This window comes from Urocitellus parryii, chromosome 11, assembly GCF_045843805.1.
Source record: "Urocitellus parryii isolate mUroPar1 chromosome 11, mUroPar1.hap1, whole genome shotgun sequence".
Classification (NCBI taxonomy): Eukaryota; Metazoa; Chordata; class Mammalia; order Rodentia; family Sciuridae; genus Urocitellus; species Urocitellus parryii.
Window position 1 is genome coordinate 109122843 of NC_135541.1, and position 16045 is coordinate 109138887.

General features: G+C 43.8%; 1 protein-coding gene across 2 annotated transcripts in view; it reads left to right on the plus strand.

Annotated features, from left to right (window-relative positions):
* Ptgfrn (prostaglandin F2 receptor inhibitor) overlaps positions 1-16045 on the plus strand; it is a 75501-nt gene that overhangs the window by 22986 nt on the left and 36470 nt on the right. For both annotated transcript variants that reach the window (XM_026407291.2, XM_026407292.2), the window contains exons 2-3: positions 10213-10581; positions 13248-13661. In XM_026407291.2, coding sequence (XP_026263076.2) covers positions 10213-10581; positions 13248-13661 — 783 coding nt within the window. The remainder of the gene's footprint in view (positions 1-10212; positions 10582-13247; positions 13662-16045) is intronic.

The following is a 16045-nucleotide window of genomic DNA, read 5'->3' on the forward strand; positions in this document are numbered from 1 at the left end:
TCTCATAGTTCCCGATGTACTTTTGGGTGGTATTTTGGAGCACTGCCCCTTGTGACTCCATCACCTCTACTTGGCTAGCCCTGCCTTGTTTAATGGGCTGCACTGTCAGTGCTTAGGGACTGTCTAGATGAAAGTTAGCATGGTCCCTTCCTGCCACAGTTCTCGGAGGCAGACTAGAAAAGACAAAGGTTTTTCATTTGTTGAGTCGGGTGCTCCAGGAAAGGCATCAGAAGGGTGTTTAAGTTTGACCTTCTCTGTCTTCTATTTCTCACTCACATTTGGAAATCCGCAGGCCTCCAGTCTCTCACTTAAAGGCCCTATGAGGACCCAGGAAGGGGATTTAAGCATCCGTTTACAAGGCAGGCTGCAATTCCGTAAGCTCTTTAGTTCCTGCGTTTCAGCAATACCTGTCCCACTGTATTCAGTAACTGCTGATACTTATCTTCCAAATGGTTCAGATTGGAAAGTCAGATTGTTTGCTTCCAGGCAGCTCAGTGAGATGATAAAATTTGAGCAATAATAGAAACAATTGCAGGAATCCTTTGCAGATATGCCGTACTCTGCAGGCCTTGATTTAGAATAATGTTGATGATAACCTGAGAAATGAAATTATTTCCCATGGATCTCAGGAGGAGGTGGAAAGAGGGAAATAAATAAAGTTTAGCTTTATTGGCTTGTCTTTCTTAATGATTCCTCATGGTTGCCAATAGCACTTACTGAAAAAAACGTGGAGTAGTTGTTTACCTTGAAAAAAACTTGCCCGACTTTTCCTGCCTGTCCTCATCTATTCCACATGACAGAAGAGGGTCGAAGGCATTGAATTGCTTTCTTGAGTATTCCGAAGGTAGGGGAGTGATAATCTGAAAGCAATGAGATCTGGGTTGGTCATTATCTACTGCTAAGCAGCCTGAGCAGAGAGCTTCTAAAAGCCCCTCCTCCGGGATTTTGAATAAAGTTCTCTTCACTTTTTGTGAGTATGACCATATCGTATCTGATGTTAGAGTTGGTCTCACTTCAAGTCATGAAGGTAGAACAGCAGAGAAAAACTTTTGAAGAAACTGGACATTAATCCCATTTCTCTATTTCTCTCATCTATTTCATATCGAGAATATATGTTATTTCTTCTCTCGGTGACTCATTTCTTTCTTCCACTGCTGCCCACCTGGTTCACATTGCCATTGGAGGAAATGAAAGGTTTCTTCTCTCTACTCTGCAAAGACAAAATCAGCAGAAGCAGCAGGCACAGGCAGCCCAGCCCATGGTTGCTTGGCAGTGCGGCATGCGGGCCAGATAAGCCTGGCTTTGAGTCTTTGGACCCCCAGCAGGTTTTTCCAGCTTCTTTTGAGTCTCAGTTTCTTCCTGTCTATGATAGAGAGATAATCTCTACCTTATGATTGTGTTCTTTAAGATAATTTGTGAGCCAGATGTGGTGGCACATGCTTTTATAATCCTAGTGACTTGGGAAGCTGAGGCAAGAGGATCACAAGTTCAAAACCAGCCTCAGCAACTTAGTGAGGCTCTAAGCAACTTAGAAAGACCCTGTTTCTAAATAAATAAAAAATTAAAACCAAAACCAGAAATGGACTGGGGAATGTGGTGGGTGGCTAAGCACGCTTGAGTTCCATCCGAGATACCGAAAAATAAATAAATAAATAACCTATGAACAGTGTCTGACTCAGAGCCTGGTATATAAGAGACACACAGAACAATATTCCTCTTCTTACTTTATCTTGTGTTCTTGTTGGGAGAAACTTGACGATTTGATAATAAACTGAATACAGAATCAATACCTGAGAAATGCATACGTGATTTTAGCTAAAAGTATGGGTTCTTTGATTAATCAAGTATTTATTATTCCATTTCCTCCCTCAATTAGTTTGGTTTTTGCCCTTTATTCCATTTCCATGGCTACCATGATATATACTTGTGACTGATTAGTGTCTGCTTCTGGTCTTTTTTACCACTTTTAGCATAAGGAAAGATCTTTGACATTTAAGCTCCAGTTAATCCCACCCCTCCCTTCACTTTTTATATTGTTGATTATCAGACATTTTAATTATGTGTGTGTGTGTGTGTGTGTGTGTGTGTGTGTATATATATATATATATATATATTTTTTTTTTTTTTTTAAATTCCAAAGACTACTGTTAGATTACATGGTCAGTTTTCAGTGCGTTTGCCCACATAGTTATCCTTTATGGTGCTCTTTGGACTTATTATTATTTTCATATTCCAAAAATATCATCAGGGATCATTTTCTGAAGAACTTCATGGAGTATTTCTTTTTGGTGTTAATCATTTCCCTTGTTGAGAATTGGTTGAGAAAGCACATATATTTTGCCTTCCTTTAAAAAATTTTTTTTCTGTCAGTTATCTTCTTTTATCACTTTAAGGATGTCATTTCATGGTTTTATGAGCATTGTTTCTGTTGAAAATTAGCTATCGGTTATATTTTTCTCCCTTTCAATAGTTTTACTGTGGATGTACTTAGGTGAAGTTTTCTTTGCATTTTTCCTGCTTGTGGTTTTTTTAACACATTTTGCTTCTATCGCATGATGTCTTTTGTTGGCTTGAGAAAAAGCCTAGCTATTATCTCTTTAAAAATTAATTCTGATTCTACTTCATTCTTTTGCTTCTCCTGAGACTCTGTTACACATCTGTTCGACCTTTTTGCTGTGTTTCATGTATTTCATAGACTTGTCTGTATTTTTTAAACTTTTTTTTTTTTTTTTTTTTGCACCTTGGACTTCAGTTTGGATTACTTACATTGACTTTTATGTTGCATCTAATCTTCTATCAGACCCAGTCACTGAGTTCCTAACTTCAGATATTGTAGTAGTTATTGTTCTAGAATTTCAATATGACTATCAAAGGTTCCATTTTAGGATGTGAAATCTTGTTTTTTATTTCTTTAGTAAGTTCATCATAGTTATTTTAATATCTGTGTCTGATAGCAGCAATACCTGGATCTCTGCAGATCTGTTTTTGTTGTCTCTTTTCTGTTTTTAGTCATCTGGTTCTATCACCTTGAACACTGCCAAAAATGTAGAGGCCCTCTGAGATGTTTGTTATCTTCTTCCAAAAAAGGTAGACTGTTTCCTGGCAGGACAACAATGTAGGAGAAACTCGGATAGAAACTCACGTTAATCTAATGAGGAATGGAGATTCTTTTAGATTGGGTTTTCAGCTTTGCTCTTCCACCATGACCATAACCCTTCCAGTCTTGGTGTTTGTTACAGTCCACCTTCCTTTGAGGTCTCAGAATCCCAATATTGTTTCCCTGTTCTGTGGGATTCTGTTGAACTGTTTAGCCTCTTTGTATTTATTTTCTGCTTAGCTTCTCAGCCCCTTGTGTATCTTTCATGTTATCAATTGCCATGAGGGGAAAAGTGATGTGGTACGAGTTGGGCTTCTTTCTCTGCTGCCCACCCCCACTCCAGGAACTTGACTTCTTCAATCTCTGAGTTTCTTAGTGTCCCTGAAGTTCAGAAGCTGTGTTATTTTGGCCCCATAAGTTGCTGGAGACTCTGAGTTACTAAATTCTACTTGATCTGGCCTACACCACTAAGAAATTGGCAAGTTTCTCAAGAGAATAAGCAGTGGACATTGTTGGGGTCATTTCACTGTGTTTTAGTGATCGTAACCACTTGAACCTGACAGTCTTGATTACTCACCAATGCATCCAAGTAATCTTTTGCTATCTTTTATCTGTCTTTTGTGGTTTTTATCAAAGGGGGAGTTGTCTCAGTACAAGGTACTTTATCATAGCATGAAGGGTAAATCTGGCAAGGGACATCTCAGTTATTGGTCCTTTGGAATGTGTACCCACTCATTCCCTTCCCCACGATATTTGCGATCTTCTAATGAAACAGCCCTACCCACACAATGAGAGTCTTAAAATAAGGTAAAAGGTTCAAAGTTCAAGGGAAGGGGGGGGGGACACCAGAGGAAGGTGTAAAGAAGGAGATGATTACTAGAAATGTAAACTACATATGGTTTTTATAGTTGAACATCATATTTAATATTGATTTTCCTTGACTCCAAAGTACAAAAAGATACATTTTTTGAGGGAGGGGAAGGGAAAATTGCAGGTTGGGATAGAGTAAAGAGATGGAGTTAGCAGTGACAATTGTTTGATATTTTTTGGTTTTGTTTTATTGCTTTTAAAAGAAGATGAAGAGACAATAGGTAGGGTAGGGGGTTCTGAGGCTTACCTAAGAGGATATGTTAGCTAGCTTTTGGTCACTATGACCAAAATACCTGACAAGAACAACCTAGAGGAGGAAAAGTTTATTTTGTTTTATATTTTCAGAGGTTCAATCCTCTAGTTGAACTGGCTCTAAGGCAGAAACATTATGGCTGTGGCTTGAAAGGTGTGGCACAAGAAGGCAGATAGAAAGGACAGAGAGAAGAGAGAGGGAGGGTCCCGGGAGCAGATAAAGCCCTTCTGGATCCTGACCCCAGTGACCTTCTTCCAACTAGGTCCAACCTCCTAGGAGTGCATTCAGCTCTCCGTGGGTTAGCTCATTTAATGGATCCGTGTATTTGATAAATTAATTTACTGATGAGGTCAGAGCCTTCATGATCCAGTCATTGCCGGAAAGCTGCACCCCTGCTGTATTGGGGACCATGCTTTTAGCACATGGGGTTTGGGCGGGACATCCCAGGTCCAAACCATGCAGAGGGTCTAGTCTAATCGGGGCATGACAATGTGATGCTGGTCCCCTTAGTAATTGGGGGAGTAGTACTGATTGGGCATAGAAGTCTTCATACCAGTTTTATTGAAGTGCCCTTATTGAGTCTCAAGTGTCACTGTATTCTATCATAACTGCTACCACTGCATGACTGTTTAGTCACAAGTATTCTGTGCCTCCTAATCTTGCACCAAAGACAATATAGTAATAAACGATGCTTAAGTAATACCAGCACATTAAAAACTTCACATCATGGTTGCACCCTACTTTTTTTTTTTTTTTGCGAAAAAAGAAATTGGCATAAAATCTCAACAGCTATGTGGTGAAATATGGTGAAGTTTCTCTGGGGCTGTGGTAACTGTCCTGCACGGTAGGAGATACCTGTGTAATTCTTATTTTCTGGGGGAAAGAATGTAAAATGGTGCCCTAACAGGTATATTTTTTCCTGCTACTAAATTTTAATGGATTTTTATCAGGTGAATCTTTGTGATACAGCCCAATGGTATCCTCAGTAGTATTTTTAAAGCTGGTGAAGAGTTGGTTTTCTTATGAGCTGGTTTTCTTATATTGACCCCTGCAAACAAATGAAGCCATAATTTTAAATTGTTAATTGTTTAAGAAATTTTTTATGGGAAGCTACACTAATAGAGTTCAAGTACAGATAGGCTTGGGACTCTTAATTTGAAACACACTAGTAGAGTTTGGGAAACCAGAGGAAATTTTTCTTTTCCTTTTTTTGCTCAAGCTATCAGCTGTTACAAAAGGTTCTGATGAAATTTTGCAATGTGTGGGTCTGTCGGTATTCTTTTTGATTTGAGAAGAGCCATATGCTTTACTTTTTACAAATTTGTATTTATTTTTATGTGTCATTAGCTGTTATTTAACAATATTAATGGAAATCTGTACTAAATACCAGATTGCCGGTGGCAAGTTGAAATTCTGTTACCAAAATTTTAAAATCATGATTTTTCACGGATGAGGGGATACCTCCCAGTTCTGCATGGAAGACATGGCTCAGGTTTATGTCTTTTCAGATTAGAATTTGATCTTTCAAGCATCTGTTCATATCTGCTTTATTTTTCCCAGCGGCACTGTAACATTGCTGTTGTCACAGGTACTTCTGCAGGATGAGTTGGAACAAGGAGGAGGGAGCACCTCCGTGATGCTGAGTGTGTGTGTGTTGGGGGGGGGGTCACCCAGGAGGTGGTGCTGGAGCTGCCTCTCACCAGATCATTGCTGGAAAGCCCTTCCAGGTGGAAGGGGCATTGGGGCAGAGGCCTTGGAGCAACAGGGAAGGTGGCATTTTCAGAAAGTGAAAGTGGTTTGTTTTTTTGTTGAAGGATAAGTATTAGGGGAATGAAGAGTCATAGAAGAAGCCAGAGTGGTACCGTGGGCCAGTTTGTGAAGGATCTTGTATATCTTCTGTTCATTCCTTTATTTAGCAAAGTTTTATTGAACAGCTACTGTGTATCAGGTTCTGTTCTAAACACTAGCATTCAGCAAGGAGTGAACAAAACAGAGAGAGCTGCTCATGTGGAATTGCCTTCTGACAGGAAGAGACGGCAGCACTTGATAGTAAAACTATCTAAGTGCACAGAGAGGTATATTAGTGAGAACGGATGAGAAATTTTGGCAAGAGCAAGAATGGAGGAGAGGCTGCTATTTTAGGGGGTGAAGAAAGACCTCATTAAGAAGGTGATCTTGGAATAAAGATCTGATGTTGGTAAAGGAGCCAGTGGGGTGAGTGTCTGAGAATGTTCCATGCTGAAGAATTGTGCAAAGTCCCTGAGATCTGGCTTGTTTAGGAGAAAGCATGATGGGGTACTGGGAAGGGAGAGGAACAGGATGCATGGTCTAAGAAACTATGGGGGCCGGGTCTTAATGGCCTCTGTAAGCATTTTGGCTTTTATCTGGGTAAGATCGGGAATGAATGATTGGAGTGTTTTGACCAGAGTAAGATATAACACAACTTGAGTTTTTAAAAAGACCCCTTTGGAATGAGTAGAAAGCCAGGAGATGAGTCAGGGCTCTTGCAACAGTGCAGGTGAGGAGAACAGTGGCTTGGACCTGGGGGTTGCAATGCAGTGGCTCGGGCAGAGTTTTTGACCTAAGGGTGATATTCAGCCACTGAAAACTTCTGATCACGGAGTGATGTGGGCTATGTGTGGCAGCCATGTGGAAGAAGGATTGGAGAGTTGAGGCAAGGAGCTGGGTCAGTTTCCAAGGCTGTAAGAATCAGGCATAGAGATACAAACCTCACAAGGGATGTAGGCTCATGCCTGAAGGCCCTGTGAGCCAACTTCTTCATAAAAAAAAAAAAGGAAGAGAAAAGATTTACACACTGGAGTTTCCTCTGTAAACTTTGCCAAGGAAGTAAGGTGAATGGTTATGGTCAAGTTTACTGTAGAGGTGGCCCTCCTTGCAGATCCCCATGGACCCCTACCACATGCAGGGTGCTGTTCAAGTGCTGCCCAATGCGTTTGCTCACTTAATCCTCATCACATCGTGCAGGGTACTGATGGCAGCCTCCAGGGCACAAAGATCTCTGCCATGGTGCTTCCCTCTTAGAGGTCTCTTTGAGGGATTCACAATTGTCTGGTCATCTATAAAACTAAATGTAAGAAAGTGATCACCTCTTTCCTTAGTGAGCCATGATCATGATGTCTTCAGAGACTTGGTCACTGCCACGTAGAAATATGTATGATTTCAATGTTATTCTTTGAGTTCCCACTGACAGAAATTAACTTAAGAAACATTAAGTGGAGGTGAGTGGGATTGCTAGAAACGGAAACATCCAGAGGAAGAAAGGGGTGTGTGTGTGTGTGTGTGTGTGTGTGTGTGTGCATGCACGTGCACATGCTCACGTGCACACATGTCTGAGCACCTGGGAAATGGTCTAGAAGTTGTGGCTGGGTGCAGTGGCCCCAGTGCTGCTCAGATCGCTGGGTGTGTTCTCTCCACCTCTGCGGTCCAGATGTTGGCCTGGGTCTCTTTTTATGTCGATGGCTTCCTCATGTGGTCAGGAGGGCTGCCCGTGTGCAGCTTCAGGGTAAACCATCTTTATATGGTACCTTGATTCTACTGGGAACGAGTGTCTTTCTGAGAAGCTTCAGGAGAATGCTGAGTTACCTTGTCTTACCCCCAGCGCCCATCTCTGGGGCAGAGGTGCACAGCCAGCCCCATCTGAGGGGCAGGTAAGTAACACTAAGCAGCTGCCACAGGTCTGCTGCACCTTTGCCAGAAGTAAGAGGCATAAGGTCGAGGGCGTCATCTGGTGGGCACTGAGTTGCCTTAGGAAGAGGGTAGCCTGTCCCAGCGCGACTCAGTAGTATTTGAGGTTGGTGCAATTATTCTCTATGGGAAGATATATGACCCATAGTTCCTCTGAGTTGCCAGCCCCAGTCACATTATTTTTTTTTAAGGTGAGTTGTGTGATCTGGGGTCCAGCAGCTTTTCTTCAAACAGGGGTTCAGTCTGGACCTTCCCAGCTGGTCCCAGGGGGTGGGGAGGCAGCCAAGCCTCAGAACACACACTGTCCTCCTTCACTAGTTCTCTTAGGTGGATACTTTCTTTTTCCCTTCTTAAATGAGCTGATAGTGATTGGAGAAAACAAGAGCTAGCTTTAAAAAAAAAAAAAAAAAAAAAAGTGTTCCATTTTCTTTAACCTTGACCCAAATTCAGATACTATTTTTTTCATCATAATCTGGTACACGTATACCTTTGTTTACTTAACAAAATACTGTATGATAAAACAGTATTTATCCCTTGCAAAATGCCATGCACTCTTAATAGTTTTTGTTCATTTAAAATTCCATTATAAAAAGCACACACCTCTGGTTGCAACCATTCTAAATTTATTTTACAACTCACTAATGGGTGGCAACTTATAGGTTGAATATTATGAATTAAACTAGTGAAAAACGGGCAGCAATGGGGTATTAGTTTAGGAGAGCTTCTGCAGCAAAGAACCACACATCAGGTGGTTTCAACAACAGAAATTCTTTCTCTCACAATTCTGGCAGCTGCAAGTCCAAGATCAAGGTATTGGCAGAGTTGGTTCTTTCTGCGGGCTGTGAGAGAAAATCTGTTCCATACCTCTCTCCTAACTTCTCCTGGCTTGCTGGTATTTTTTTTTGGGGGGGTGTCCTTGGCCTGTAGATATATTACCCTATCTCTGCCTTATCATGGGATATTCTCCCTGTGTCTGTGTTCAGATTTCTCTCTTATTATTATTTTTTTTAATCCAGGAGTGCTTAACCACTGAGCCACATCCCCATCTCTTTTTTTTTTTTTTTTTGAGACAGGCCCTTGCTAAGGTGCTGAGGCTGGCCTTGAACTTGTGATCCTGCTGCCTCAGCCTCCCAAGTTGCTGGGATTACAGGCATGCACCACCATGCCCAGCTTCAGATTTCTCCCTTTATAAGGATACCTGTCATACTAGGTTAGGGTCCCACCCTACCCCAGGACAACCTCATCACAACTTAAATAATTACATCTGCAGTGACCCTAGTCCCAAATAAGGCCACATTCTAAAGTATGGGATGCTGAGACTTCACTGTGAATTTTGGGGTGGGGGACACAGCTCAACCCATCGCCTGTTACACCTGTTCATAGAAGGAGACATGCATAGCCATTTGGTCTGAATTGAAACGCAGGGAGTAAACACTAAGTTAAAATCATGCTTAGGAGTATTGCAGGGAAGCCTTCTGAGCGGATTCACTGGTGCCGGTCCCAAAGGGTCCTGCCACAGGTCTGTGGATCACATGCTCCAGGGAAGGGAATGCCAGTGAACCCAGGGCTTTGTGCACCTGCGGCAAGTTCCTGCATACCTGCCAACGCCAGCAGCCAGCCCGACTCCCTCCCTCCCTCCCTTTGTGCTTCCCCATCCTCATTCTGAATTTAGATCAGGGTAAAGAATAGAGAAAAGGAAATGAGCCAGAAAATAGAAAATTAATACTTGGTAGAATCGTCATATTTTAAAATTAATTTATAGGCAATGCCAGATAACCGGAGTTAAATCATTTTATCAGCAGGTTGCTCTAGGATTTAAAAATTGGCATCCATCATTGTAAATCAGGTCTCAGGAGCCCCAGGGAATGGTCTCCAGGGATGAGGGTTGACATAGGGTGGGCAGAAATGTAAATACTTGATTAGCTGTGTCCTTTTCTTTCACAGAGAAACCTAAAATATTTTTACATCATGAGTGATAACGGTATGTTAAATAGTAACGGGAGGGATGCAGCTATTCAGGTTTATGGTTAGGCTTGTTTTAATATTTAATCTTCCTCCCTGTGAGTCCTGGGAAACTGGTTATGGGAGAGGCACTCAGTTCAGGGTATCCTTGGCTCATAGTTCTAGGGATGGCTTAGCATCCTTCTCCAGAACCCCCTTTTCCCCCATGGTTAGGATGCCATCTCTCTGCCTGAGGCCTGAGGGCAGAAGCATCCTTGAGTTTGCCACACTCGTCCTGGGAGACCTTCCATAATTAACGACCTTCCCGTCCTCTCCTGTTTTGCAGCTCTTTGTCGCGGGCGTGTGGTGAGAGTCCCAGCAGGGACCCTGGTCCGGGTGGTGGGCACTGAGCTGGTCATCCCCTGCAACGTCAGTGACTACGATGGCCCTAGCGAGCAGAACTTTGACTGGAGCTTCTCGTCGTCGGGGAGCAGCTTCGTGGAGCTCGCAAGCACCTGGGAGGTGGGCTTCCCCGCCCAGCTGTACCGGGAGCGGCTGCAGAGGGGTGAGATCCAGTTAAGGCGAACCGCCAACGACGCCGTGGAGCTCCACATAAAGAATGTCCAGCCCTCTGACCAAGGCCACTACAAATGTTCCACCCCCAGCACAGATGCCACTGTCCAGGGCAACTATGAGGACACAGTACAGGTTAAAGGTACAGTCCTCATGTGGGGTCACTGTGCTGGGGGCCAGACCTTCCTCTGCCTTTTGGCTGTGTCCAGAGACAACACCCCTGTCCAGGGGACTGCTAGTGTCTTACCTGGTTAAAAGCAGAGGAGGGACCAGGTGACCTCTAAGTGCCCTTTCTCTTCTCTCCTACATGGTTCTGAAGCATCTCAGGGCTGGGGAGTTGGAGGCAGCATGGTGTGGTGGGAGAGCCAGCTCTGGAGCTAGGTCGCCTGTGCTCAGTCCAGTTCTGACTCTGTCACTTGTTAGCTGTGTGGTGATGGGCATGTGACATGCCTCCACTTCCTCCTCGCTATGGCAGTATGTACCTCAAAGGGTATGAGACAGGTAAGTTAACATGTGCTAGGCCTTAGAGCAGTGCCAATAGCGAGTTGCACTCAGTGGTTAGTGACAAGAAGGTGTTGGTCATGATGACAATGATAAGTTGTACAGAAATAGCACATATTTCAAAGTTCATCTTTCTTTGTGACCTGCATGGTTTAAATGCCTGTTTGTAACAGAAGTTGTATGTTTGTATATACCCCCAGAATGATCTGGTCACTGCTGTTCATTGACCTGGCTGTGTAAAGAATCATATCTTGTGTTATCTGTCTTGGGTTTTGTTTTATTTTTTCCATCTTTCAAGACCTCTTAGATTTACTCACACATTCAGTTCTCTAACTCCCCTGAAAAAGATAGGGCAGGATATTTCTCTAATTGAACAGGAGGAAATGGAAGAGCAAAGGTTAATTACTTGCCTAAAATCACACAGCTAATTAGGAAATGAGCAAGAACAAGCCATTTTAATTGGAGGCTAACAAAATAGAAACATTATTATTGTTATTATTATTAATTATGCATTTCATTTGTACCCGGCCTCGTTCCCAAAAGGATAGAAATGTATGTAATTATCAGGACAGTGAAAAATGTACACGAGGATATAAAAAGAGAGGGTTGTTCCAGGCGTTTGTATCCGCTATGATTGGTAGAACCTTCCATCTCGGGTACTATATCCCCGCACTAGAAACTCGTGAAGGAGTGAAGCAGCTACCCATGTCTGTGAAGTACGTTGAAAGCATTAACACATCTGATCTACTTCTTCCATTTCCTCTACTTCATTCCTGCAGGAACAAATCCCTACTTTATTTTTACAGGAATAAAGTAGAGGAGTAAATCCTGAGGGTGTTTTTTAAAAGTCCCATGTCATTCTTGCATGGGAGTTACAATGCGGTGTGATCTATCTCTTCTCCGCTAGGTCACATGCAGCCTTGACTTCCCTTGTGGTTCTCATCTTGAGGACCAGGAGGGCAGCAGGAGACTACCACCCCAGTCACCATCCCCAGTGTCTTTTTTTTCCCTTCTTTCTTCTCTAGTCTTTAGCAGACAGGAGAAGCAAAGGAAGGCTTTTCTTGGCCTGAGAAAGCAGATGGAGGACCGTGAGAGAGACTGACTGGCTATCTAGATGGAGCCTCTGGCAGGTGCTGCTTGTATTCCAGGGTTTCTCTGGCCTTCAGCTTCATGGGTCATGAAACTATCCATCTATACCCAGAGAGAAGCCGACATTGAGAACCAGTTCGTGTTAGCCAGACTCACAGATTGATGTATAATGCTAGAAAGTCACGGCATCTATTCTGTAGAAGGGCTGGATCTTTAGAATATGCCCTTCTAAAGACATGGCAGGTTTTTCCTGTTATCTAGAGTACTCCCTTCTCAGGGACACTGAATTAGTTTCTCAGAGTGGAATTGAGAGAAAAAACCAAGGAGATGATGAATAGGATTCTCTTACTGAGCTTCTGGACTAACCTGATAGATTTTCCATGCCCCTTGTTAGAGGTCCCCTCTGTGGTGACTAGAGTACCAATGTTGGTTGCTTATCCCTTCTCTTCCTAAATCGCACTCACTAATAATTCCTTGACCCCCTGTCCCCCCTTTCTAGACCCTGTAGAAGTGCTGTTTCTTCCAGTGAGCCCTAGGAGAGCGATAGCTGGACCCTCAGCTTTCTTTGGCCTGGTCCTGTCCTGTGGATACACTGTTTCCCCTGCTCATCTCAGGCAGTTCCCAGGTGGTGAGCCACAGAGGGCTCATGCCATCCTTTCCCCCAGCAGATCTTGGCGGCTTTAACTCTGAGAATGCCTCATCTGCTGGCTGCGGACTCCTAACCAGAGTCCTAAGCAGAGAAGTATTTTGACAGTAATAACCAGCTGTTTTATCCTGATGTCAACCACTGTCCTGGGAACGCGGTGCCCACTTTAACTTGTTGAACTCTCCGGTCAACCGCATGAGGAAGATCCATTTTAAAGAAACTGTCACAAAAGAATAAAATAACTTGCCTCAGGGTGACAGAAGCACATCCCTGAAAACTCAGCTACCAAAGGCAGTTTTCCTTCCCCACCCCAGTTCTAGCCGGGGGGGTTTAGTAGTCTCTTCTTCCTTTTTTTAATTTATTTTTTTTCTTTTCTTTTTTAAGTCACTTGAGATAGATGAGTCGAAATGGGAAAGTTGCCCATCTGGGCCTTAGAACGGGGAGAGGAAGAAAGGATTTGACTTTGGTAATGGCTGCAGGCATGGTTCAAGGCCGGAGTCCTGGAAGGTGGCTGGCCTTTGCCACCAGGGGGCCCACGTCCGCTGACCCAGATGTGTTCTCTCTCTCTGCAGTGCTGGCCGACGCCCTGCACGTGGGCCCCAGTGCGCGGCCACCGCCCAGCCTGAGCCTCCGGGAGGGGGAGCCTTTCGAGCTGCGCTGCGTGGCCTCCACCGCCTCGGCCCTGCACACGCACCTGGCGCTGCTGTGGGAGCTGCACCGCGGGCCCTCGCGCCGGAACATCCTCACCCTCACCCACGAGGGCAGGTTCCACCCGGGCCCAGGCTATGAGCAGCGCTACCACAGCGGGGACGTGCGCTTTGACACCGTGGGCAGCGACTCCTACCGCCTCTTGGTGTCCAGGGCGCTGTCTGCCGACCAGGGCAACTACAGGTGTGTGGTCAGCGAGTGGATCGCAGATCAGGGTAACTGGCAAGAAATTCAGGAAAAGGCGGTGGAAGTTGCCACCTTGGTGATCCAGCCAACAGGTGAGCTTCCGGAAATGGTGTGCATAGACCGTGTGTTGTGACCCGTGGTGGGATAAAGAACTGAGCCAGGGAGCCCTTGGGTTTTGACAAGAACCATGGGCCTCTGGTGTGAGGCCTTCCTTTGGGGGTGAAGGGAACAGGGTGGTGCTGATGGTTTGGGCAGAGGTGCATTGGTTTTGAGCTCTATGCTATCGTTTTTTTTTGTGTGGCAGCTGCATTTATCTGATCTTATACCCATGGGAAGCTGCAGCATTATTCAAGGTACTTCACTCAAAGATGGGAACATCAATTCCTCTCAGAGGGAAGCCCTGCCTGGTGTGCAAGGGGGATTTGGGGTGGATCTGCCCACACCTGCTCCCTTGGCTTTATCTAATTTTGTGTTTTCTGAGTCAATCTGCCTGTCACCACAGCTATTGGGATGGGTCAGGATCACCCCTGAACCTCTTACCTAACTTTTCATTCTCTAGGCCTGCCTTTGGGGTCCCCTCAGCTGTGCCAACCCATCAGGTGAGGTATTCTGGAGGGCTGGGCCCCTTGCTTCCTCTACCATCCATATCCCAGGAGTATCTAGCCCTGGGTCTATTCAAGAAGTCCTTTTTCCTGTTATTTGTGAATCTACCCCACACCTTTTTAACCCCCTACTCCAACTACAGAATAATGAAGAAAATAGAAAAAGCATGTTAGAAAATACACAAAAATTAGAAAAACAAATATATATATATATTTTAAAGCCAGTGTTGACTTATTGTTTAATAAGCATTGATAGAAAACCCATGTGGCTCAGTTCTGTGCTGGGCCCTGGGGGCCCAGGGGCAGGACACTTGTTCTCAGGCCCCATGGAGCTTGCATTTTCAGCAGAGATGGACTGCAGAAAGACCATTGCAGAGTAGTGTCATTGCTGGGCCTGAGTGGGTGGACTTTGTGTTCTCGGAGTGTGACTGACAGGTCTCAGAGTGCTTTGCTGCTGCTGCTGCTGCCTCCTGTTTTTTAAACTGGGAAGACCTTGGCTAGGCTCATTTCCTGAGCAGAAATGTGAGTGTGTGGCTGCTCGGTTGCTCGGATGGGAAGGAAAGAAGGAAACAATGTGCACCGTGTTTGTCTCTGTTAGACATATTGTCCTGGGCACATTCCTCTGCATTTATGCCACCACCTCAGAACTGGATTCAGTAGAAGTAGGTGTGAAAAGCAAGACTGAGCTTCTCGAGGGACTGTGGCCATCAAGGAGAAGAGCTACCCATCACCGTTACAGAAATCACTCTCCAGATGGATTCAAGTCATTTTTTTTTTTCCCCTCTCAGTGCTGAGGCTGGAACCCAGGAACCTGCACATGCTAGTCAAGTGTTCTACCATTGAGCTGCATCTCCAGCCCTCGGGTCAGCTTCCTTAGCAGAAGTGATCTGTCGAGAAGCTACCGTACAAAACCTCCAGCTATTCAGCCTGCATCAAACAGCTATTTTAATGAGACAGGAGGGTTAAAAGAGTTTCAGCTTTACAGCAAGTTAACCATTTTATGCAGGAATTTCAGTTGTAAAGTTTTTTTTTTTTTTTCTTCTTTTTCAAATACCACAAAACCCATAGTATCTTGTAATAAGACTGGAACACTGAGCCTACTAGGCAGGTAATAATGTCTAGCTCTCACCTGAGACTAAGGGTTCATAATCTTTTTTTTGCCATGGGCTTCCTTGAGAGTCCTTTGAAGTTCCTTTGTCAGAATTAAGATGTCTTAATTCTTAAAACATAATACACCAGATGACAGAGTAAAGCACTTATGTTGAAATAGTTATCAAAATACTTGAAGACAAATTTAAAATAATATTATGCTTCTTTATTAACACGTTAATAATAAGATAGAATGGTAGACCTAGCAAACTATCATAATTTCTAGGTAGCGATGAATGTAAGTGATGTTTTACAATATCTGCAACAACTATAAACCTATAATGTAATATGAAAATAACTGTGATTTCTGTTGCAGCGAAGTCCCAGGGGCAGGTAGTACTACCCGGCTCATTTTCACATTGTGAAAAGGTACTCTATTTTAGGGAACATTGGTAAAATGGATTTTTTTTTTCCCATACACATTCACAGACTCCATAAATTCTCTTTGTAGACCCCAGGTTAAGAATCACTTGAGTTATAGTCATTTCTATCTTGTCTAAGTTATGGTTATTCTCTTGTCTTGTACTATCCATAGCTGACTGCTTAAATATTCTGATCACATTGTTGTTATAAATGGCACAGAGCCACTTAGACAATGAAGCTGTGTTCCGGATGAGGTAGTTACCCGCCCCCACTCCCCACAGTTATAGTACCGGGTAGACTGGGTGATGCAAATCTTGGTGTCTAGTTTATGGATGCAGTTGTATTACAAGGGAGAATTCCTG